The sequence below is a fragment of the Oenanthe melanoleuca genome, chromosome 4, assembly GCF_029582105.1.
Source record: "Oenanthe melanoleuca isolate GR-GAL-2019-014 chromosome 4, OMel1.0, whole genome shotgun sequence".
In the NCBI taxonomy this organism is placed as follows: Eukaryota; Metazoa; Chordata; class Aves; order Passeriformes; family Muscicapidae; genus Oenanthe; species Oenanthe melanoleuca.
This window is the reverse complement of record NC_079337.1, coordinates 10,431,548-10,455,708: the sequence shown is the minus strand read 5'-3', so window position 1 is coordinate 10,455,708 and position 24,161 is coordinate 10,431,548. Positions and strand designations below refer to the sequence as shown.

The following is a 24,161-nucleotide window of genomic DNA, read 5'->3' as shown; positions in this document are numbered from 1 at the left end:
TAATTACAGTTACCAGCTGAAGAAAGCTTAAAGTCCTAATTTTGGTTTCACTTCTTTAGTTTATTATTGATATTAGAAAAATGAAGCAAAGAATTGAAGCACTCCAGAAGTGCTTCACTGTCTCTGGAAATGACACTCAGGTCTTTTAAGTACCTTCTGTACATTGAAATACTTGCTTAGCTTTCTCCTTACTGCTTTTATGTCCTTTCCTTCCCCTCCTACTGGTCTCTTCATGAACATCTCTGCTCAGAATCCCTGTCCACAGGTCTTGTGTGTTGGGGCAGTCTTGCTGTGCACATCCCCAGAGTGATGCTGAGCTGGTTTTGCTCCAGAAGATGAGACTTGTGTGGCTGTCAAGCCTTTCTTTTGCTTGGTACAGGTGATGAGTACAAGTCACCTGCAGGAGGAAGATAATTAGAGATGAGAGCATCTAAATGGAATTAGATACCTCCTTTCTTAATTTTAGAAATTTTTGCCAGGTGTCAAATAGAGTTATCTAATTTTGGTTTAGTTTAGATTGAAGTCCACAGCAGTGTGATAAAGACAAGAATCAACTTAGTGGAAGCTGTTGCTTCCTATCAAGTTTTTTGAGTTGATGACTAGATTGACAAAATCAACATTGCACAGCTTTATCCTCCCTTTTGCCTCAAACTCTGGAAGAATGAAGGCTTAGGGGAAAAGGGCTCCTAGCCTAAAGTACTGAATGAGTAGAGAGAACTGGAACCTGCAGGCCTCTCTAAAACAGGAATTCAGAAGAAATTCTGTAGGACTTGCAGTAAAAGGAGAAAATGAGGTTTTTTCCTCAAAATTCCAGAGCAGAAGGAAATTATTTTTATTCCCACTCTGAGTACAAATCCAGGACCAGCTGGATATTGTATTCCTTTGGTCCCCTGACAACACAGATCTGAGGTCATTCATCTCTGAGTCCTGGTAGGGATTTAGTGGTGTTTAACCAAGAGAACTGAAAATGCATGTGTAGCTCTGTGACTGTATCAACCATATGATTTTACCAGGTTGTCTGCAAGCTCACAATATCCTAAAGTGTAGCTGGGGTAGATGTGACAAAAAGGGTTTCATTAATTGTGTGTATTTCTTTGAAGTGTTCAGCTGGTGGGTTCTCCTCACACCTTATTAAATGTGATTATAGCATCTCAGTATGATAAACATGCACCTTCTGTAACACTGAAAAGTCACTGTTAGCTGCTTTGACATTTAAATTATTAGTGATGTGATGGATGCAGTGGGTACTGAAGTCAATGTTGTAAGTAGCTTCACAGGGTTTCCATGCAACTGAGTATAAATATTGTACTAATTTTTTAATGTGCTGTTATTTTATTATACCCTAGATTGCTGGTTGCCCTTTATGCTGTGTCATTTTGATCAGTTTCCTGGGGAATATCTAATGCTTCATTCAATGTTTAGGGCACAGCACTTAGAGTGAGATAGTGTATGAAGCAATAAATGCATTTTTGAGGATGGCTAAATGCCAGAGCAGTGATGAAGCTGCTAAATGAGAGAACTGTTTATAAAAGGGTTTTTTTTGGGATACATTTTTCTATTTTGCTATAGATGGAAAATAACACTAGTAAGTGGAAGCAGGAGAAATAATGTTCTATTTATTTTAGTTTGAGAACATACACTTTGCTGCTCACTAAGTGTCTCTGTGTGCAAACTGCTCATAAAAGTCTGTCTGGAAGGATTTGGCAGCATGGTCCAGGAGAACTCATTAAAACCACAAAGGAACAAATGTGTAGCACTGTGTTAGCATTGTACATGTATTTTTTGCAGGGGGGTACTTTGCATGTGTTGTTGTAGTGTTTTGTGGACATATATCCTTGTGTTCACACACAATTGAAAGCATCACATGGATGGAGCAGATTTTGAAACAAGATTGCTGTGTCTTTGATGTCTATAAAGAAAGAAGGAGGGTTGTATTTGGCTTTTCTGGGGACTTGGTTTTTGGTTTTAGGGAGGGGGTATTATTCCCTTAGTTATTTATAATGTAGTCTGGAAAGTTTTTGATTTGCTGTTTGAGAACAGTGCTAAAACTATGACCTCTAGGGCTTAGTTTTTTTCTTGTCTTTTTTTAGACCTATAATTACAGCTTCAGGTTGGAATATGAAGCCCATATGAAGGTTATAGTTGGCTCTGTAAAGGGTTTCTAAGCTGTTATGTTGCAATAAACATTGACATTTCCAGAACACTGTACAGCTTCATCATCTTTAATCCAGCGCTTTCAGCTGCACTCTTCTTTTAATAACAGTCATGAAGGTGTTTTAATTTTATGCTGTAAAATCTTTGGGGAAACTTAATTGCTGTTATCAATGTTCAGCACTTGACATAGTTGTTTCAAGAGCTGTAAGCTGCTTTTTTATGACTGAAAATGCAAAAGGGCAAGATAAAGGCTATTTAACCTTAACTTGCTCATGATCGTGCAGTAAAATCACTTTGTTGCCAGTGAGATTTTTAGAGTATTTTATCAAAAGACCTCCAAGTGCAGTATGAAACAACAACCTAAAAAACCCCAAAACAGAATGTTAAAATATTGAAATTTTTGAAATTGTTGCTTTGTTTCTCAGGGATCAAATATGTTTGTGATTTGTCACAGTCCACACTTATGGTGAGAAGTTTAACCTAATTCTGCATAGTATGCCATAAATTTTAACTCAGTGTTTGCTTATATATAGTTTTGTCAGCAAACTCTAACTTCTTACTTGGACTCTTCAAATGGCCCCTTGAGACTGTATCAGGACATTGTACAAAATATTTTCCTTGAGGATGAGCTTTTGTCTGCTAAAACTGGTCTCTCCAGACATTGCTCAGCATTATTTAGCCCATGTGTCACAGGCTTAAAACACTTTAACAGAGTTAGGATAGTATCCCTGCAACAGTTCAATTTGTGTTTTGTAGCCAGATTCAAAATCTCAGAGGTGAAAATGATAGGGCTTTGTTATTTTGCAAGAACTCTGAAGTGATCCATATTGCCATTTTGCTTTCCCTAAACTTGTCTGTGTGGTGTGCTTTCTGCCTATTTCCAAATGTTTTCAAACAAATTTTATTGGGGATTTTATTTTGTTTTCTTTTGTGGTTGCTGTGGGAATACAGCAAATTAGAAGAATGTCTTTTGTAGGAGGTTATTTAAAATAAAAGCCAAGGTAATTTGAGGAAAAAATTGAGCAAATTATTAAAAAGATAAAAAAAAAAAAAAGAAATACATTGGCAAATGCATTATGCTGAAGGAATTGATACAAATTCATTAAACACAATTGCCCATTTGCTCAGAAAAGGCCTAGCAGAAGCTTTGGAGGTGTTTTAGAGGAGCATGATTATGATCTTGCCCTGTTTTTAAAGAATTCCTTATTTATTTTCCTTTGCTGTCATAAATTCATACAGTGCTATACACATTTTGCACAGATGCAACAATTATTGTGTGGTTTATTTATTTAGGCATTTTGAAGTTTTAATTTTCTGGCTTCTGTTGTGATGTAAATGTGGCTCTTTGTCAAAGTAGTCTGGTTAGGAAATTGAGTTTGAATTTTTCTAAGATGCTGACATGACTGGAGGGGTAAGCAATACTGTTTCACTGGAAGATAGCAAAAATTTCAAAATATTTTTATTCTTGCCTGGTTTCTTTATTGTGTAGCATTTTTTGAATAACAGAATATTGAAACAAATTTCAAAGAAAATTGAGACAACTATGTTGGTGATGGTAAAATCTGATATTAATTTCATAAATAGTAGCCAAAGATGGCCTGTGAAATAGCTTTAGTATTCCATGAAGGATATGTATTTTAAGGCATATTTTAGAGATTACACTTAGCACTAATTTAACAATCAATTTTATGCTTGCTTGTTTTGTAGCCAACATGTGGTACTGTAGACTTCAGTGTCTATGCCCTATTTGAGGCAAGTGAAATAAATGAAATATTTGGGGCCTGTTGGTGCTATAACCAACAATTTCTGGATTAATTGCATTTCAATAATCTAACTTTATCATGGCTCTGTTCATTTTGCTTTTAACGTACAATGTGATACTTAAATATTTGAGAATCCAGAAGACTGATGGTAGTTTCTGCAGCTGGACACTTTTGTTCTTCATGCTCATGGCTTCAAATAGAGATTACATACCTAGGGTTATCAGTTTGGGACTGAATTTTGTGGCTTCCTTTTTAAATATACTTTGATTTTTGTAAAATGTAGAAAGAAAAGATTTCCAGAGAGAAGGTGCAGTAGGTCTAAGTACAGGTAGAAGTTGGCTTTCATGTATTTACTCATCATTATTTAAAAAAGAATTTCTGCTAAATAGGTTAGAAACCCCAGTGCTACTCTTTGCTAGGTACCTTTGAAAACTTTATTTGAACCACACATTGAATCACTAAATGTAGTTTGAATTTAAGCATGGGATGGTGTGCCCACTCAAACAAGTAGGTACCTTCCTTGCTCACACATATTCACCTATTGATCTTTCTTTCCTAACTGCTTAAAAAATATTTCCTAAAACTTTTTGCTGTGGGCTCCATTACTCCTTTTTTCTTTTCGTGTGTTTTACTCTGAACAATGATAGTGGTGTATCTGGTGCAAGAACACAATAAAGATCAGTAGCTGGAGGCTGTGGGGTTTATTAGACTAGGGGACACAGCTGAGACATGACACATTCTGGATCACAAATACCTTTGTTAGTCTGAAATCAAAACATCCATATTCAAAGCCAAATAGAAGGTGAAGAGTGTTTCTTAGTGTTAAATAGAGATCAATTTTACCATCTCAAAAACAGAAGGTAACTCCTGGGAGAGGGAAGCTGGAAAAAAATAGACAGTATGTTCTTGGTGGAGGGAAGAGATGAGAAAGCAGTTGCCTCCTAAGGGTCAGGCAGTTTACAACTGGAGGAATGTGAGGAGTTGACTGTAGAGGGAAGAGATCATATGGGGCCCATAATTTTTATTTTAAGGCCCATTGGATGTGTTTGGTATCTAGCAGAGTTATGAATTTTTGCCATTATGTCAGTTTAGTTCCTTGTAAAAATGCATCCTCCATTCCAAAGCTCAGATTTGAGAAATGCTGTGTAGGTCTCCCTTGATGGTCTGAGAGCTCAGAGATGAAACAACTGTTTTATGAGAAATGTCCTCCTGCTGATATCTGGCTGGTTTTGTCCTGTATCAATTGTCTGCATGAACGTGCTTCTTTTCTTAAATATTTGTTCATGCTTAGTTACAGTTATTACAAATACTAAAAAATAGGAATGTATGGTGTTTTAGTAAAGCAAACCAGCTATTTTTTGGATTGAAGCACTTGTTTTTTAAAAATCTATATAAAAATATGCCTATTACGAATAAAGTGGGGCAAGCTTATTAATTGAGATTTCACCATTTCCTTTGATATTTAACTTAAACATTATTCTTGCTGCTTATGACATTTTTCTCCTGATTCCTAAGCACCAAAATCCTGCAATCTTTCACGTGAATGCTTTAATTTGTGAGAGTTCCTGAGATGTAATCCTGAACAACAGAAAGCCAGTAAGATGTCTGAAATAAAATATTGTTGTTAATCAGTAGCACAGGGAGATGTTTTTCTTTAAACGAAAATTGAGGAAACTTAATTAATCTCTCTGATTTCAAAGAGTGTGATGTAAGATTTCTAAATTGAGAGCTTATAACCTTAGATGGCTTTTTTTCTGGGTGCCCACACATGAATTGATCACTCTGCCTTTTATATCTAGAGACTTATTGGTTGCAAAGGAATATGAGAAGAAATTTTTTCTGGGAGATGGAAAAAAAAAAAAAATCATCTTTCTTTCTATGGCTGTGGTCTGAGCTTTTTTGGCTTTGTTTTTCCTCAAATATAATATCCTCTATACATCTCTGCTGTATTTTAAGGGCCTAATTCTGCTGCTCTTAAAAAGAACACAGATGTGCTGATTAAAGGCAGAGTGTACCTTGCTCTGACATATCTTCTTATGCCCCATTGCATTTGGAAGTGGCCAGGAGAGCTGCCATTTCTTTAGCTCCGAAAAGGAGAGAAATGGAAAAGCAAGTGCTGGAGAAGGAATGGTGAAATTAAGATGAAGAAGCTTAATAAGAATTCAATTACTTCTCTTATTTGTTTCTCTGTTCAGAGGTTGATATTTAGTGATGTTGGGCCTGGTAACAGTTTAGAGGTGTGCTATGGTGACTTCTGATCCTCTTAGGGACTACAGCTGATCACACATCCATCTCTTAGCATGATGAGTCTTAAGCATACTGAAAAATATTCTGTTTGCTTCTTCCAAAAGAACTGTGCAGGAGATTAAAGCTCAGGGGCTGTGTGGGGGAGAATCATAGCCTGCTTTCAAATGAACATCACTGTGGGCAGTCCAAGGAAGCAGGAGGAGTTACCTTTACAATACATATGCTACGTACATTGACATTTTATAATTAAAATATTCAAGCCACTTGATTTTTGCAATGTTTCCATTCCAATTCTTTTTATCCTAAGGTTGTGTGAGAAGTGGATAGCATGTAGTGAAATTTTGGGTTCATTTTTCACTTTGGGGGAAGATGTAAGAATGGTTAAAAAGAATATTTTGTTATGAAGTGATCCATCCTGAGACTCTCTCTGGAGTTCTGTGGTTCGTAAAGCTCAGTCTTGAATAAAGCAGAGTTCTCTGTGGTGGTAATAAGCACAGCATTTCACTTGTTGGAAGCCAATGAGTAGAATGCAGTTTGGACTTGTTTTTCTCTGCTCTTGAAGTATTTTTAAAATGCCATATTTGGTGCAGTTTATGTTGTCATTTATGATGTTCGTACTTTAAATGTATTCGAGTAATTGCACATGCAGTTTGTACATCATTTAAATCAATGATCTGTGTGATTCCTAAAAACATCTTTCACTTCCAAGAGCACACACAAAACAGTTATATAAGCAATTATTTTCATTCACTTTATATTCTTGCATTCTTCATTTGCCTTTCAATACAGTTTTTCTCACCTGCTGATGCAAATAATGCTGATCATTGCTAGACTTCTTACATGAATAACTAGTTGAATATAATATAAGGTCTAGGAAATGTGGCAGTCTGGTGCTGTCACATCTGCATAAGTGGTGAAAAGAAGGCAGGCAGTGAAGTAAGAAATTCTGTTACTTGCTAAATAGTCAAAATGGGGTGCCAAGTATGAGTAATCATAAAATGCCCTTACAAGCCTAAACCATTAGCAATTAAGTGGCAGATAAAAGTCAATATCCATAATGTGAAGTTACGCATGTGAATATGAAGAGAGATTGTAAGTGTTTCCCATCAAAATAATGGGCTTTGCACCAATTCCTGACTTTCTCCCCAGGAATGAAATCTGTAGAGAAATGTGTTTCTTTTAAAAGGTCAGATGGGTGATCAGTTGTGAAAAAGTAAATTCAGTATTAGGAGATGTTGGCAAAGGGGAAAACAAAGCAGAGAGCTCTGTCTGTAAAGATCCACCATGCAGTAATTTCCCCCTCATTTTGCAGGATGTAGAGGTGCTGGGAAAGTTTCAGAAAAAGGGCTGTTAGAGCCATCAGGACAAGGAGTGAGAAGATAAAACTTTTCAGCCTAGATAACTGGTGATGACCCAGGTGGTCTCTGATAGTAATCTGAAAGAACATTAACAGCTTGAAGGAGGAAAAAGGGATCTATGGTTTATTGTCCCTTCCATTGTGATGCTAAAGGAATTGGGGGAACTAGATTTCAAACAAACAAAAGAAGAGGGTTTTTCATGGAATGGGTAGTGGAAATACTGGAATTGCTTTGCATTTTCCATGTCCTGTAGATGCTAAAAATAGACACATATTGGGAAAAAGTACAAGGTGCTCTCAAGGAGTATTGTTGAGAGTAAGTGAATGGAAGAGGCATCTGAGGAAAAATCCCCATGTGACAAGTGAGGAGAACTGAAAGAGGATTGCACTGTGGTTACTCTGTTTTCCTCTCCCTTGGATACTTCATTAAGTCACTTGGCAGGATAAGGGGTCTTTGGTCTGATACAGCAGTTTGCTTGGAAATATTGTCAGTTTAATGTCAGGTATGCACATGCTCAGATTTCCCAGGATTGCAGCAATCTCTCTGTGGTAAGGGCTTATTAACATGTCTGAAGTAAAAAGGCAACATATAGGGAACAGAGCAGAGATGAATAGCACATATTTTATGTAACTGCCAAAAGTGTAGAACAAAATGGGAGAACATTCACTAAAAAAGAAGAATTACCCAAGGTGTGTTGTGATATATCACTGGAGTCTTGCACCAGAATATAACATTGAAAATCTCAATTAATTAGTATCTAAATTACATATAACTAAATTCTGGTGGGAAGGATAATTGGAGATATTTTCAAGCTGAAATAATTAACCAAGTGAATGTGGGGTGTGAATAAAGGGAACATGTATTTGTACATTATAATTATTAGTAATGCATTTTGAAATTGAAAAGCAAACTACTTTTGGTTATGTGTTGGCTTTTGTCAAAGGTAATGATCTATTAAAGGTAGTTTTGTGTTCTGCAGAACTTACTCAGTGATGTAAGTCAACGTTTTGCAGAGTGAATGCAGATTAGTGGTATTATATTGTCAGCTTGAAGTTGGGATGTGGTAGCATTGCATGATGGTTTAATCACAGTGGGGAGCTCATGCTTTGTAAGAGATGATTTGAGCATCTTTGAGCTGACAGTGTGTAAAGGTGGTTGTAATGAACTACCAAGTTACAGCTTGCCTGGAATAATTGAAGCACCTCATCAGACACCCAGCAACCACATCTTTCCTTATCACACAGCTTGGGTCATAGACTTCACATTACTTAATAGACACAGGATGGAGATATTACAGCAGAAGAATAGACAATATTGAAGCAGATTGTTGAATTCTGCTTGCTAGTATTTAAAGGGGTGTTTTTAATTCTGCAAATTATATGCTTTTGATTGCCATGGAGTCATTTCTTACTATCTCAAAATTAGAAAATTTTTTTACTCTATTTGATAATGGACATATTGTTGTAGATATATATTGAAATAAATTTAAGACCATTAGGTTTTCTGTTTGTGAATGATATTACCCTATAATTCCTGTTCCTTTCTTTCATGCTGAATCTGTAAGAAAGCTGTACTTTATTAGTGGAGTGATGAACATCATCTGTGCCAATGCCAAAATAGCAAATGTAGGTGGTGATGTTTATAGCATAGTCAAGTGTGGCCCCTGCTCATGCCTGCAATGTTGAGCTACTATCAGTCTTGATTAGCTCATTTGCCAGAATCAGAGAAAATAACTGATGTGAAAAAGCAAGTACTTTGGTGTATGTAGCATCCTTAGTCTGTAGGGTTTAGATTTGATTATTTTGAATGGGTGAATATATGCTGTTAAAAGAAATCAACTGTGCAATTCACACACACACAACCCAGCTGACTGGGGAGGCTTTAAACAATGTCTTATTAGAAGAATTTTTACCTTTTTGTAGTGTTTGTTCTTTCTATAGCTTGTGCTATAGCTTTACTTTCCTACTTACTTTTTTAACACAAAGGAGTTGCTTGGAATGTCACTTCTGATTTTAACTGTCAGTTTAGTTTTTGGCTTGATATACCCACCAGTAAGTTCTCTGCCTCGCCTCCAGGAAAGAATCTCCTATTGTAAAATCGATTCACAATGACACACTTCTGCCCTCCCCCAAAATGGTACATCAAATCAGATCTATAGGAGTGCAAAAATAGCTCAAACGTGATGTTCTCTTTGGCAGCTTCAAAAGTTTCTTGGTGTTTTAATTTTCTGGGTTTGGGGAGTCTTCTTTATCAGTTTCACTGAGATATTTAACTCAGATTTAGAAGTAATTTACTGTTTTAAAGCAATTTCCTGATCTGGGGTGGCAGTGGGGTGCCTGTTGACTTTGTCAGTGTTTAGAGAAAGATGTAAGAGTTTATCTGGTTGCTGTTTGTCATTTGGATTGATTCAGTGAGTTTTTATGACAATTATTGAATAATACAAATAGCAGGAATGAAAACCCCCGAATATATTACTCCTTAACACAGTGGTACAGATCTGATTTTGATAATAGCTTCCATGCATAAAAACCAGAAAAATAAGATGGTAGCCAGTTCAGATGAGCTTATGTTATGCACCCAAAATAAGAGGTTTTGGATCTCTTTGGGTGCTGAAAAACAAAGCTGATCCTTTATCAGATATGCACAATGATTTCCTTGATTTTTATTTACTTTTTATTTACTTTATAAGTAAATTTATTGTTAGCTTTTTGTGTGATGGACCATAGCACTGTTTATCTAAATGATGAAAAGTCAGCCAATAATAATATAATAGTAATTCCAATATTTTCCTTCAGGTTTGTGTCAGGATGTGGGAAATGTTTTGCAGCAACAGGTGCTTTATTTCTGGCAGCCTTATGCTCTTTCATCCCTTTTTGTCTCCCTTTTTGTCCTCCCTCACGTACAGAAGAGGTAAATATACATCCTCTGCTCAGTGTTCTGGATTGTGCATCTTGGAAAGCATTCACATTCATTTGAAGCTGCAGCATTGCTTTGTTCCAGCTTCCACTGGTGCAGAGAGGGGAGTAACTTGTCTCTGAAGAGGCTCTTGAGCTGCAGCATCTGTGGGCTTAAAATGCAGAGAGCTTGAAATCATCTTCTCTCTTGTGTTTGCAGTTGCTGTTGTGTGTCAACTGCATTGTGAGACAGGCTGCACTGAGACAGATTCTCATTAATTGTTTGAAAGCTATTTTTGCTGCCTGCTTGCCAATTTATTTGTATCACACGCTTGTCATTCATGTACAGATCAAATCACCAAGTCTTTCAGTCTTGGCAGCTATAGAAAACTACACAGAGGCTGAGATGGCTCATCCCTTGTCTTTCCAGACACCTGACTCACCTGAAACCTGTGTAACAGGGAGTTGCTTTTCTTTGCCTACTGACATATATCCATTTACCACAGTTACAGGTTTTGGAGGAAATGTTAAGTCTGGGGACTTCTCATGTTTCTGGCTTTCATCTTTGGAGCATGAATGTACCAGAGGAATGATTTTCTGTGGGGATGGAAGGAGGAAAACTCTTCAGAGTCATTTCATGTAGTCACAGCTGAGTGTTAAATGGACTCAGACCTTCATTAACTTCCAAAATAAACTCCTTTTGGTTATATTTCCACTGAAAGATTGCCAGCTCTCAAAGAATGAGGGTGCATTATCTACATTTCTAGGGAGGGTTATCTGGGAGACTCTATTGGGGTTGGAAATTTCAAGAATTAAAATAATTGCCTGGATCATTGCAATGGAAAACTCTTCCTAATTAGTCTGCTGTTTGTTTTGTTGGACTATTATTGCCTATTTTCCCAAACTGACTTCAGCTCTTGCTCATGAATACCTGGTAGATCCTCAAAGAATACTGAATAGCACTTGACAAGTGCTGCTGGGTTGCTCTGTATTGCCACTGACTTGTTGGATTCTATAAATTAAAAGGCTCTCAACAGAGCACTTGGGATTACTATCAAAACTCACTGCATTGTTCCACTACTTTCTTATTTTATCTCTATTTTTTTGTTTTAAACAATAAAATGGGTTGTTTTTCTGTCTACGTGACAATACATCCCGTTCAGACCAGCCCAGACTGAATATTTTTTCAAAGAAATCAGTTTACAAGTGGTTTCTAGATAAGTCTGTATTTTCTTAGTATACTCTAGCTTCTCTTGAATTCTGACATATTTCAATTCAACATAGTGTGCTTTTTTTCATGCTCTTCTGTTTTATTTTAACCTTTTGTCTTCTTTGGCTGTTGATTTGTGTTTAAGAGCTAGGTTTGGAGTATTCATTTAGTAAGTGGTAAAAGGTTAGAGAGAATAAGTATAGAATTTTCAAGGAAATCCTTTTTAGACTTTCTAAATGTTATGTGTTCTGTTACTAGTCAGTCTTTAAGTCTTCTTGTATTGAGTTTTCAGTTTTGGTTGTGAAAGACAGTGTATTTCTATGTATGTAAAAGGTCATTTTTTGAAAGAAGCAGCATCAAGATATCCACTTAAAAATTAACATGAAACCCTTGACAAAAAGTTTGAGTCTGATTCTGGCAGACTAAATAAAGCAGCATAGATAGGAGAAAGTGGTAGACAAAAAAAACTTGTGCATTTTAGGCAGGTGTTATAAATGTGAACTCTTTTATGAAGTCATTCATTAAGTGGCAGATATGTGAAACTAAAGTTCAGACTTTTGGTAAAATTGCTGCACAATAAAAAATATTTCATCTTTAGGATCACTTGGAATAAAGTACCACCTGAGGAAGGAGTGTTAAAACAAGAATTTGCATGAATCCCTTCAGAATGTCACTGAAGAAGGGAATGAGCTCAGTGACATTCACGTTGGGAACCTGGAATGAAGGGAGTGTATGGGTACACGTTCTAAGGGTTATTTGTTACCAGATGTTACAGATAAAAAATGGATAAGAGTTTTAAGGGAAAAATTATTAATGTTGAGGGAGTGATTGATAGCTTCACTCTTCTGAAATATGAATCACACTTAATAACTAGAGGAGTTTGCATCTTGACTGCAAAGCACTCACAAAAAATGATAGTGGTAATTTGTATCCTATTGCATTCAGCAATAGGTCCATATCACTTAATGTCATTTGAATTGCATAGCCAGAGACCATATTCAAAGTTTCAAGTGCTGATAAAGAAATCCCTTTTAGATAAGAACTCAAGAGAAATGCCTTCTGTAAAATTACATGTTATTTTGTTCACTTGAAAATATCCTAGTCTTTGAATAGAATCTGACGTTTGATTCAACCTTGTTAGAAAATATGACAAAATATGAAAGTTTGAATGAGATGGGCTTGCTTGACTTGCTTAGGAATGAGATGTCATCTAAACTTATGAATACTTAGAAGTATGAAAAAAACTTCTCAAGTTACTTTTTAAAGTTTCCTGCGGGGTCTTTTCTTATAGTTTATTCCTTTTTTAACTCATTGAGCTGAAGTAGGATGGCACAGATCAGTAATTAAAGAATGCCTTTATCCATCTGCCTAGTGGCTTCTATGCTTTGTTGTCTTTGTATCTCCCTGTCACTTCAGCTGTGAACAGCCAAACAGAAGGACTTCCCAGTCAGGTTCCAAATCCTAATGTTTTGCCATCTTTGCTTCACAGAGTTCTGATGCCTCTGAAGTGGTAATCCTGGAGCGCTGCTGGGTAGTGGAATTCAGGAGTAAAACAGATGTTTCAGTAGTTCTCAGTAAGTAAGCCATGTCTCAATGTGTTCAGTGTGGCACTTTTTTATTTCTGCCAACAAAAATGAAAATAAAAAGCCCAGCCATCCAGCCATTGGAGCTTTATTAGAAATTTAACTAAACATCCTGCTGTCTGTTCGATGCATACTTTTAAATACTGGTAGTCTTTGAATTTATGCCTACAAAGAAAATCCTGAAATCAAGTGAAAGTCATGTCATCATCTTCCTCTAATGATAAATAGAACTTTGAGATTGTTTTGTCAGGTATTTTGTACTATGTGGGGTTTATGTTGTTTGCATAGTGACTGCATCTTATTCTTCAGTAACTAATCATTGCTAAACTCCCTATTAAATGACAGGTTTCCTGATTTTCCTCACCTCCTCTCAATTCTTCATGCATAAATTTGTTAAAAACACCAAAAAAAAAAAAAAAAAAAAAAAAGAAACTTTCTCACATAACTCCAAATCCTTGTTGTAGGGGAAAGGTTTTATTTGGAGAAAGTAATCACAGTTTTCTCTGTAGCAGCCACTTAAACAGCCACTGTTAGAAATTTTTTATGGCATGGACACCACTGCAGAGTTCTGAAGTCCTTAGAACAGTTTGCCATTTTCTGTTAGCTGTGATAGTGTAAGAGCAGAGGTAAAAAAAAGTTAGGCTGCATTTGTGGGCTTGATGGATACATTTGCATTCAGTAGAATTCCTATGATCTGTTTTTTATGCACCAAAATCTCTAGCCCACTTCTAAAAAAGTGCTGCATTAATTATGCTGACTTTTGTCCTCACCTGCTGAAGTGATTCTTAGTGGTTGGTCATGTTTGAGAAGGCAGTGACTTAAATTATGTTCATTGTGGATTTTATCCTTATCTAGGTAGTGTTCTAGGGAATAGCTCAAATCTTTCTTCTTTTGTAGGGAACAAAATCCTATGATCCTATGTTTTGTGCCTGGTATTGAGGCCCTGCATCAAAAGCATTTCTTTCTGGGTTTGGAAGCATTGCTTTCCTTGACTATAAGAGCTGAATGTTTCCCATTGTCTCTCAAATTGAGACTTTCTAATTGTGCCTTCAATGAATCAAATTCCTTCATAGAATTTCCAACTTTGAGTATAAATACAGTCATGTCAGTTCCCTTCTGGCACTTCTTTTACAGTGCTTGAACACAATGCTGCTGAACTGAACCCAGAATACAGTTGTAATTGCTGACAGGACTCAATTAGCTTTGAAGCTTGCAAACAGGACAGTTTCTGTGACAGTGACACAGGCAGGTTTTAAGTCCAGAAGCTGGGCTTAAACACAGACAACAGTGAATACTGAGTAAGCACTTGAGGCTGCCTGTGGAGAAAAAAGAGCCTGTGAATATGTGTGCAGGAAGAAATAAGCTTGCATAATTAGGAACTAGATGAGAGACAGACTTTCCAAAACCAAGTTTTGAAGGTTGGTGGTGTTTCTGTAGGAAACCTAGGGATAAGGGTAGCTTTCTGCACATCTTCTTATATATAATATAACACATTAAAGGGGAAAAGAGGAAACAGTGTAGAAAACTCCAGGTAAACAGAGCCAGCAAATGATGATGAATACCTGTGGCATGGCCCAACAGAAGATAGAAGAAGAGACAGACAGGTAGAGGAGAAATGTATTTCAGACTTGGCAGTTTTCCCATGCTGAAGAGCAAGGATGACAACCAGGCTGATGATTTGTTGGATGGGACAAGAAAGCCAGACTATTATGAGGTATTAGAACAAAACTGAAGACAAATGAAGATGATATACAGTGTACTGAATGAAATAGTAAAAGAAGTGAAATAATAATCCATGTACTGTAGGATAGAATAAAATTCAGAAGAAAAATGGGGGAGAAATGCAAAACTAAGGAAGTAGGAAGAGAACCCTTTTATCAGTAGGGGCTTTGACCATGAAAAGCTTGTTGTGTTGTCACAAGATTAGATCCATTGGCTATTGGGAGCTAAAAAAAGCTGTAGAATGTTTATCTGGGACTTCAAAGGATTCAGATGAAAGCAGGTTAGGAGGACATACCTGCTCACAATGTCAGATTTCATATGGAACAGATGGAAGAGAGTTGTGCCACAGCACAACAGAAGCTCCAAGAAAGGAGGCTGTGAGTTTTAACTTGTGTTGGTAAAAGGACATTTTCTTCATCTTGCAAGCTTCAATTTGAAATTATGAAGGGGGATTGGATACAGCCTTTGTCCAATTATCTCCATGTGTCTCTGACTGATGGATTGAATGCTAGGAGTTCTAAGAGTAAGAAATGGAGACTGACTTGAGGAAGATAACATAATGAATGGCAGTGGAGTAAGCACAGAGGGAAAAATAAAAACATTTTTGTGCAACATCTGGTGATTCTGTGGAGCTGCTGATTACCCCAGGGCACTGTGGGCCCTGAAATACAAGGGCTGTGCAGAAGAAGTTAGAGCAGATAATCCTGCCAGGGCTTCAAGTGGAGTGCTCCTGAAGCAGCTGAACTCCGAAAGTTTCCAAGTGAACCATGGAAGGAATAAGAAGGATTTTTTGGGTGAACTTTGACACTGCGTGTGGCTGATGGCTTATGTACCCTTCTACTGGGAACTAGCAGGACAGGGTGGTCTTTGGGTCCCTGTTGTGCTCCCCTGAAATAGGGCAATAGGAGCTCTGAGACTCAGTGCTCAAACTGCCCCTGGGAGCTGTCTGAAGTTGGTCACAGTGTTGTACAGAGCCTCATGCATGTACAGCTCTGCCTCCTTTCCTACATGTTGTGATGCAATGCAAAATTGGGCATGTCCCCAGGAGACACAGACACAGTGAAATGAAACCAGATGTGAGAAACAGAATGCAGGCACAGCCTTCTCTTGATCTGTAAATCTCTTCTGTCTTTGGGGAAGAGAGATTCCTCAAGGACTGCACTGCATTACTGTGTGTGGTCTCTTAGTGAGAGTTAAGGAGGTAAGAGCTGTAACATCCAGGGAGGGTTGGTGAGAAGGAAGAGAGGGACAAAAGGAAGAAATCAGAGCTTTTCATACAAGCTCAGTCATCTAAATCATATTGCAGTAAATCAGTAAAATAATAAAAAAGGGGCCTTTATGTAGGAATACCCCTAAGGCAGCAAGCATTCCCTTTTGCCACTTGTAGTATGCAAGCCACTTAAACTTGGAGACTTTTGTTTCAATAGTGGTGGCTTGGAAAGGCAGGTCTGGATCACTCCCAGTTTTAGAGATGGAATAAGTAAGGCATATGCCAAGGTTTCTCTTGCAGATCCAGACAGAGAAAGAAGACCTCTGAATCCTGCCTTTTTAAGGTAAACTGATGGTACAGCCAGAGATGTGAACTGCTTCCATTCAGCAGAAGCAGTCCACCTTTGCAAAGGTGGAACTTTCAGTGAATGCTGCAGTCTATTTGTCCAGGGTTCTTGAGATACCATTGTGGTATTCAAATATTTGTGTGGTTTGCCTTGCTTCCAGTATGGATGTGGTGTTGAATGCAAGGGCAGAAGCAGTGTGGCATGTGTGGAAGCTGACAGGTATTAAAAGAAACAGTGTTATACTGCAGTAGGTAGCCTGAGGCATCATGCTACTATATTCATTTCAAATACTCACACTCTTGGGGAGTTTCTGTAGGGACTTAAATGGAGCTTGTAATAGTAACTTATATAAGTTTATTCCAGCATTGCAAAATAAAAATAAAAATAAAAATAAAAATAAAAAATAAAATAAAAAAAAAAAAAAAAAAAAACCAAAACAAATCCAAAACACTGAAGATAAAATTTTTAATTAAATTCTTTATCTTGGATTGAAAATGTAACTTCCAAAGAAAGATTACCATAGCATCATGAGTAACCACAGGATGATTTCATCACTAGTAATTTGAACATGAAATGCATCAGCATATAGAATTCAGACAGCTTTGTGAATTAAAAGCTTCTGATGTCCATATTAGAAATATCCTGCGGATATAATTTACGTATCAAAGCTTCCATTCTACTTTTGTCACAGCATATGCTGGTTAGCTGTGATGGTGCTTTATGTTTTAGAGTGTCAGTGACTCACTGATGTTTTTAAACACTTTGCTCTGCTGAGCTAGCAGCTGAGCATTGCTCTTTAGCTGGTATGTGTGAAAAGAGACTGACAACCTTTAACCTATTTGAACTCTTACTTTGCATATCAGCATAGGAGGAAAAATAGTGATCCTCTAAAAAAGTCAAGGCTGTCACTGTGGATGTTGACCATGGGCTTTGTACATTTTATTAATTTGAAGTTATCCCAGTAATTTTTTTCTTTGTCCTGTTATGCTTCGACTCTCACGAAGGAAAACAAAACAAGCTAAAGGCTATCAGTCTTCCTGTCACCTGTACCTGTTTAGTAAAATAAACCAATGAAATCTTAAAAAATAGAAAGTTAATAGCAAGTGAATAAGATGCAAAACCAAAGTAGAAATGTATTTATTTTATTATGTTTTTACTTTGAAAGCCTTTCCAATAAGCTCTAGTCTTTTGAAAGACAAGAGTCAGGTCCAGCAACTGCCTGGAACTTGTTGGTGAATTAACAGAAACCTAAGTTTCTGTGTAAAAAATTATGATTAAAATTACAATAAAATACTCTAAAATTTTTTGTGAAATGTCACTCAAGAAATTTGTTTTAGTTTTTAAAACAACTGAACTATTTAAGTGTTTAAAGGAAAAAGAGGCAATTGTTGCTGTTAAATTGAAATACTTGGGGAAAATAAATTTTGTTATGAAATAAAGGAGGAAAAGTTTTCTGAGAATGAAGGAACTAACATCAAAATATATTTCTAATTTTAGGCAGTTGGGTTAGAGTTGAAGAGTCTTTCTTGTGCCACTGGGAATGTGTCAGCTGTTTGTGCTGTTCCTTTTTTGACAGCAGCCCTTCATAGCAGGGGCCATTGAGTTATTTGAGTGGCACAAGTCCTGTGGGACCAAAACTCTGCTGACTTCTGTGGGAGAAAGTCTCGTTGAGACTGTGCCTCAGCAAAGAGCTCTTGGTCTTGAACAGACCAGAAAAAGTTCTGTGCTCAGTCCTGTTTCCTTTCCATTATCTGCTTCCTCAAGTCTTGTCTTCCATTGGGTCTCTGATATTGAAATAAGGAGCAGCAGCAAGAGATCGAAAGACACAATATACAATTTTCCTTTCAATTTAGAACTACTAAGTTCGGAGTTTGTTCTGCAGAGAAAACCAGTGTGCTTAATTTTTTGAAGGTTTTCCCCTGGGTTTAGGAATTTGAAACCCCAATGGGGATGTCCAGTTTGAAGAAGAGGATTGCTGTTCTGCTATTACAGATTCTCAAGTAGATAGAAAATTTTCATAATATAGTATGTTCTTAGATCTTATGCAATCCTGTTCAAAAGTGATATCACAGCAGTAAAACTAGGAGTGCATAGTAGATAAGGCACTTTTTTTTTTTTTGAGGTCAGCAGTAAATGTTTGCAGAAGGTAAGGGTCTTTTTTCCAAAACTACTCATGATAACTCCTGTCAGCAGTAGCAGTTTAGCAGAGGATGCTTGTGTTTTGCAATAATGTTTTAGCAGCCAAGTATGAAGTGCTTTTGTGTATATAACTCTTCTGATAGGTCTGCCATTTGTTTGAGGCATTCTTTACATTTGTGGGTCCATTAGTTTCATTTTGGGCAAGATTCATATCCATTTTCTTCCCCTGCTGATATTTGGAATTAAATGTCTGAAATTGTTAGGGAGTACTGTATGCAGCTGATTTAAAAGAATAGTCATCAACTATTTGAAGGAGAAGAGCAAAGAGATGATCATCTTTTTTACATCTTTTTTACGTAAATAAACCTGTGTGCTCTTTTATTGCAACTTTTTTATCAGTGTGCATTTTTCATGTTGTGTTTCCTCTGGCAAGATGACTTTTGGTACATAAAGCTTTCATTACCTAAAGGGGGATCTGCAGGAGAGCTGGAGAGGGACTTTTTACCAAGCCATGAAGTGATAGGACAAGGGGGGATGGGTTTAAACTAAAAATGAACAGGTTTAGATGAGATGTTAGGAATAAATTCTTCACTGTGAGGATGCTTCACTGTGGAAGGGTTGCCCAGAGAAGCTGTGGATGTCCCATCCCTGGAAGTGTTCAAGGTCAGGTTGGATGGGGCTTTCAGCAACCTGGTCTAGTGGAATGTATTCCTGCCCAGGGGCAGGGGGATTGGACTAAGATGGTCTTTAAGGTTCCTCCCATCACAAACCGTGCTGTGATTCTGTGCATTGAAACAGAATGGAAAATAGGAAACTTACCTACTCTTGGATCTTCAGGATGAAACTTTTTACAATTGCAGTGATGAGTACTTTTCAGGCATTTCATATGCTTTTCAGAATTTAACTTAGCTGTCAGAGTACTCAAAGAATCTAAATATAGCAGGCTGTAGTGTTTTGAAGTGATAGTTTCGAATGAATTTCCACATCTCAAAACTGGCACCTGTTAGATCAGAATACAGTGAATTATGCCCACTCCTACTGCATTTCACTCTCCATTTCTGATTCCATGCATATTAATGATGATTCAGTATGCCTTTTCATCTTGGCAGTCTGATTTTTACAGCTAAGAGGTAAATATAAATAGCATGATTTCAATTGAAAAACATCAATTTCCTCCCAAAGCAGATGTTTTTTATCTTGCTAGTGGTAGGATATTTCAAGGCAACATTACTGTTCCTATTTCCATTTAAAGATAAAGGGAGAAAAGCAAAGAACACCTTTGGTATATTTGTGTTTTGGCTGTTAAATATTGACTTTTCTACAACAGCTTTTCTTTCACTAAGGTATTTTGGGTATCCAAACTGCTTTTATTAAAATTGTCCATGCTTTTAAATGTTGAATGGTATAAGATGTTAATTTTGTGGTTTGTTTTTTGTTGTGTGTGTTTCGGTGGCTTTTTTGGGGCAGAGAGGAGGTGTTCAGGTTTTTGTTTTTGTTTTGTTGTTGTTTGTTTCTTTTTGGTATTTTGTTTGTTTTTGTTTTAAATGTTTTTTTAAGTTATAGTGACTGCTGGCTCATTTTCATCTTGATGCTGGTCAATTGCATGCTTTTCCTTACCTTTCCTTTTAATTTTCTACTAGTAGCTCCAAAATATTATGAGATATAACAGTTCTGACTCACTGATGTCAGAAGGGAGTAGAGCACTCTGCAGACCTTACCAGAGCAACAGACAAGTTATCAGCAGCTCTTCTGAATACTGGTTTTCTGAAGGTTGCTGCCCTCGTGGCTCACATGCAGTAGCAGATCACTGCAGAGCTTACAGCTGAATCTTCCCTGTCTCATCAGTCATCTTTGACACAGCAGACCTCAGCTTGGTCACTCACAAACAGACCTTGTGTGTAAACAGGATCTAATGCACATCTGCAGCTCCCTAAGATTTTGGATATTCTTCTCTCAATACCTTTCTTTTTCTGCCTGAGCCAGAGTTAAAGGCAAGCATTTGAATACTTATTAGCTTTTATCTGCCCCTGAAGCAGATGTTTCCACTTTGTTTCTCTTTCCAGTCTTTCCTCATGAAATCTATGGTCCAGCTGGTACATGAAATGTTACCCAGCATTTTTTAGCAGCAGCTGCACAGTTAGATCTCCTTAGATCCAGCCCAGACAAAAAACTTGTCCCATCTCCACAAGGATTTGTGTGTAGTTTTTAGAGCCTTCCAGACTTGAGGTTTCATCTTTTATCCCTTCCATAACCATGAAAGCAGAGGTAATTGTAACTGGCAGATGCTTAGTTTATGAAGTGCCAACAGGTTTAGAATAACATGTGTGCAAGTGCCCAAGGTTAGATACTCAAGGTAGTAAAAGGAGTTTAAGTTCATATTGTGTGGAAAAGAACTTTTCTATGTTTGGATTTTCAAACTAAGTATGAAAACCTTTCAGTGTTCTGTTTCCTCCAGGGATATGATTTATGGCTGATTTAGCTCATAATGATTTTGATGCCCAACGAAATACTCCAATCCTTGTTAATATAATAGTAAAGGTGTTTTATAGAGTTTTATGTTTCTAAATTAGTTGGTAACTTGTTTTAAAGAAGCATTGATTTTCTTTCTTTCCCAGTTTGCTGTTCTCAGTGTGTGTTGCACTAAATGTCATGTTGAATTTGTGACTCTCTGAAGCCATCTATACTGCAGAATTTTAAATGCCTAAGAGGTGTTTTTTCTTCCTGTTCTAATCTTAATCAAATGACCAACCCTTGTTACTTATCTGGATTCCTTGGGTGCTTCAACTTTTTTTTCCCCTCTGCTTTTTTTGTTCTCAGAAAATTTGATCATTAAACAATTAGACTCCAGGCAGAACAGCAAATGACACGTGGATAGTAATGAGGTCAGAAGCTCCCACATACAACCTGTTGAATCCTCACAGAGGAGTTTTGTCGTGCTAAATTATCTGCATGTGTTCCTGATCTGTATTCAGGCAAGGATGAATGAGAGGCTGAGCATAATGGAAATCTTTAATAGAGGAGATGATGGACACATTCATTCTGGTGAATCCCACTCTCTGACAGAAATGTGTCTGCTGCCCTGGCTAAATCAAATTCTTTGTCAAGTTAGCAGCTCTGAGAGCTGCCTGCTAGGCTGCAGAATGTGCTGGAAAAGGATTTCCCATTTTGGTTTGATACTGCCTAATTTAGCCCTCTGTTAGCTGATTTTGGAGCTACTCTGTGGATATGTTTAGTACTGCACCGAGTCTGGAGGAGCTGGGCTTTGACTCCAGAGGCGGATGGGGCTGCGTGGCTCAGTGACCATGAACATAAGTGTGTACATGGTGGCTTTGATTGTTTGTGACATCAGTGTTTCCATCATGCCCCTTTCCAATCCCAGTCCCTAAGAGCCGCTTTCATGCTTTCTGAGTGCAGAGTTTCGGAGTGGAGAGCCAGATCTGCACCTTGAAGCTGCATCCAAGCCAGGCTGTGGATCGTGGGCTGTGGCAGCGAGAGAGGAGAACTCGGAAGGTTTGCGGGATAAAATCCAGCAGCTCCGGAGGCTGATCATGGAAATCAAGGAGGAGAGATCATCAGAAGAAGCACAGCAGTTTCTCCCTTCATCCCAGTTAGACAGTCTAGGAGAGCCCCAGTTTACAAGTAAGTGCATGTGCTCATTTTGTGGAGTGGTACAATCCAAGTGACCTCTGTCAGTCTCTGTGGCAGTTCAGGCAGTGCCACAAGCAGAGTACAAAATGCTGTTCAACTTCTCGTCAAAGTGCAGTTTAGAGGAAATAAGCTGATGAAAATTGTCTTCAAACCTTTTTCCCTAATATATTTTGGTTCATGCACATAACCTTCAGGGTAACAAATGTGTGATTTCAGGGTTTTTTCTCTCTAATCTATTTTATTCATAAGGCTTAAAGTATTTTTTCCTCTTTTATGTGCTATATGAACATATGGACTGCTGTTTAAAATATAGTCTGACAACTCTGATAAATGCATAAATCTTTAGTGGTACTTTAACTAGTATCCCAGATTTGTTCTATGTGATCTAAAAGCACTCTGGGGATTTGAATGCAAGTAGCCATATGTTCTTGAGTTGTATTTGGTGCAGAAGACTGTCTTTGGAGTCAGAAGACTATTTCAGCTACCTGGTCACTTAATCAATTCTGTATCCAGCATATTCATGAAGGTGTTTGAGGTCAATGTGCTGGTGGCATAGTTCAACTCAGAAATTTGTTAAATCTCCATAAAAAAAAAACCCAAAGCCCAAAAACCTTTTATTTGTGGTTTTTTTTTTTCTTTCTTTTTAATCTGTGAGCTCTGCAGCTGTAATTTTTCACACACAGATGTGGATGAATAGCTACACTAATGAGAATGGTGTGAATCTAGATTTAGCAGCATCAAAGTTTTAAGGAGCAGACACAATTATGAGTTTGGGGGTGATTTTTTTGTTTGTGGGTTATTTTTTTAAACAAAAATCTTATTCCAATTCATACACTACTGCAATCCTTCCCATCTGACCAATTTCTTCAATACTCACCAGTAATTAATAATGCTTAGTGGAGACCATACAAAAATGTTAAGGATAGAGAGTTTAATTTCTAAAGTTCATTGAAATGGTAGTGGTGGTCCAATTACTTTCTGCATCAGGTGAACCAACTCAGTGTTACTCACCTATCCCTCCTTGCTTCCTATGTTTCTCTTGTTGCTTCTCTGTGGTTCACTCCTTTATCTTAGCACAAGAACATATTGCCTTTTGCAATAAAATATGCAATAGAACATAATTCTATAATGGATTAAACAGTTCCTGCTACATGAAAAGAGGAATTAATGTACTTATTTTCCAACAAAAAGAAGTTGGTTTTGTTACTTTACAATTTGTGGAATTATGGATCAATAACTATATTTTACTGTATTAACCTGGTTTAACTACTTTCACAAAACATGAGGTTGGTTTTTAATGTGATGACATACCTACTTAAAATTACTTTTGAGGCTTAATATTTTTCCAACATGTACATAGTTAGCCATTGTGACTGAAAAATCTTAGGAATCCATCCATGAAAGCCTGGGTTTTTCTTCCTGGTTTTCTTTCCCAGCAACAGAAGGTTTCTATTAAGAAGGAAGTCTTCTTCAAAAGTAGCCTTTTTTCGGGCAAATATTTCATCTAAGTTTGCTTTGACCATGAGTTTCTAATACAAAATTTTACTTCAGTGGCAATGGTGTTGGTTATAGGCATGTGAAAGTTTTACTATGTATTAAAAAGCATGACATGGAAATCTAATTATTTCTAATTTTTTTCCTTGACCTTTTAAGGTATTCAGAGAATTGCAAATGAGCCAAAGCTGGAGTTCAGTCTTGGTAAGATATAATTTTGAATTTTTGGAACTGTAATGGCTTGTCTCTGTGTGAGGAGTTTTAAATATATATATATATAAAAAATATTATACAGAGTAGCATGTGACCTCTTTAAAAAAACATGAAGGTTGAGGTGGGAGAAATGCCTGTACATGTCTTTTGAGATGCTGATTTTAGTTTCTTAATTGGTTG

General features: G+C 37.2%; 1 protein-coding gene across 2 annotated transcripts in view; it reads left to right on the top strand.

The window, feature by feature from the left end:
- Positions 1 to 24,161, top strand: part of INPP4B (inositol polyphosphate-4-phosphatase type II B) — a 285,764-nt gene that overhangs the window by 81,674 nt on the left and 179,929 nt on the right. For both annotated transcript variants that reach the window (XM_056490189.1, XM_056490188.1), the window contains 3 exons: positions 13,116 to 13,200; positions 22,041 to 22,265; positions 23,928 to 23,972. In XM_056490189.1, the coding sequence (XP_056346164.1) occupies positions 22,175 to 22,265; positions 23,928 to 23,972 (136 nt within the window). In that variant the 5' untranslated portion in view covers positions 13,116 to 13,200; positions 22,041 to 22,174. The remainder of the gene's footprint in view (positions 1 to 13,115; positions 13,201 to 22,040; positions 22,266 to 23,927; positions 23,973 to 24,161) is intronic.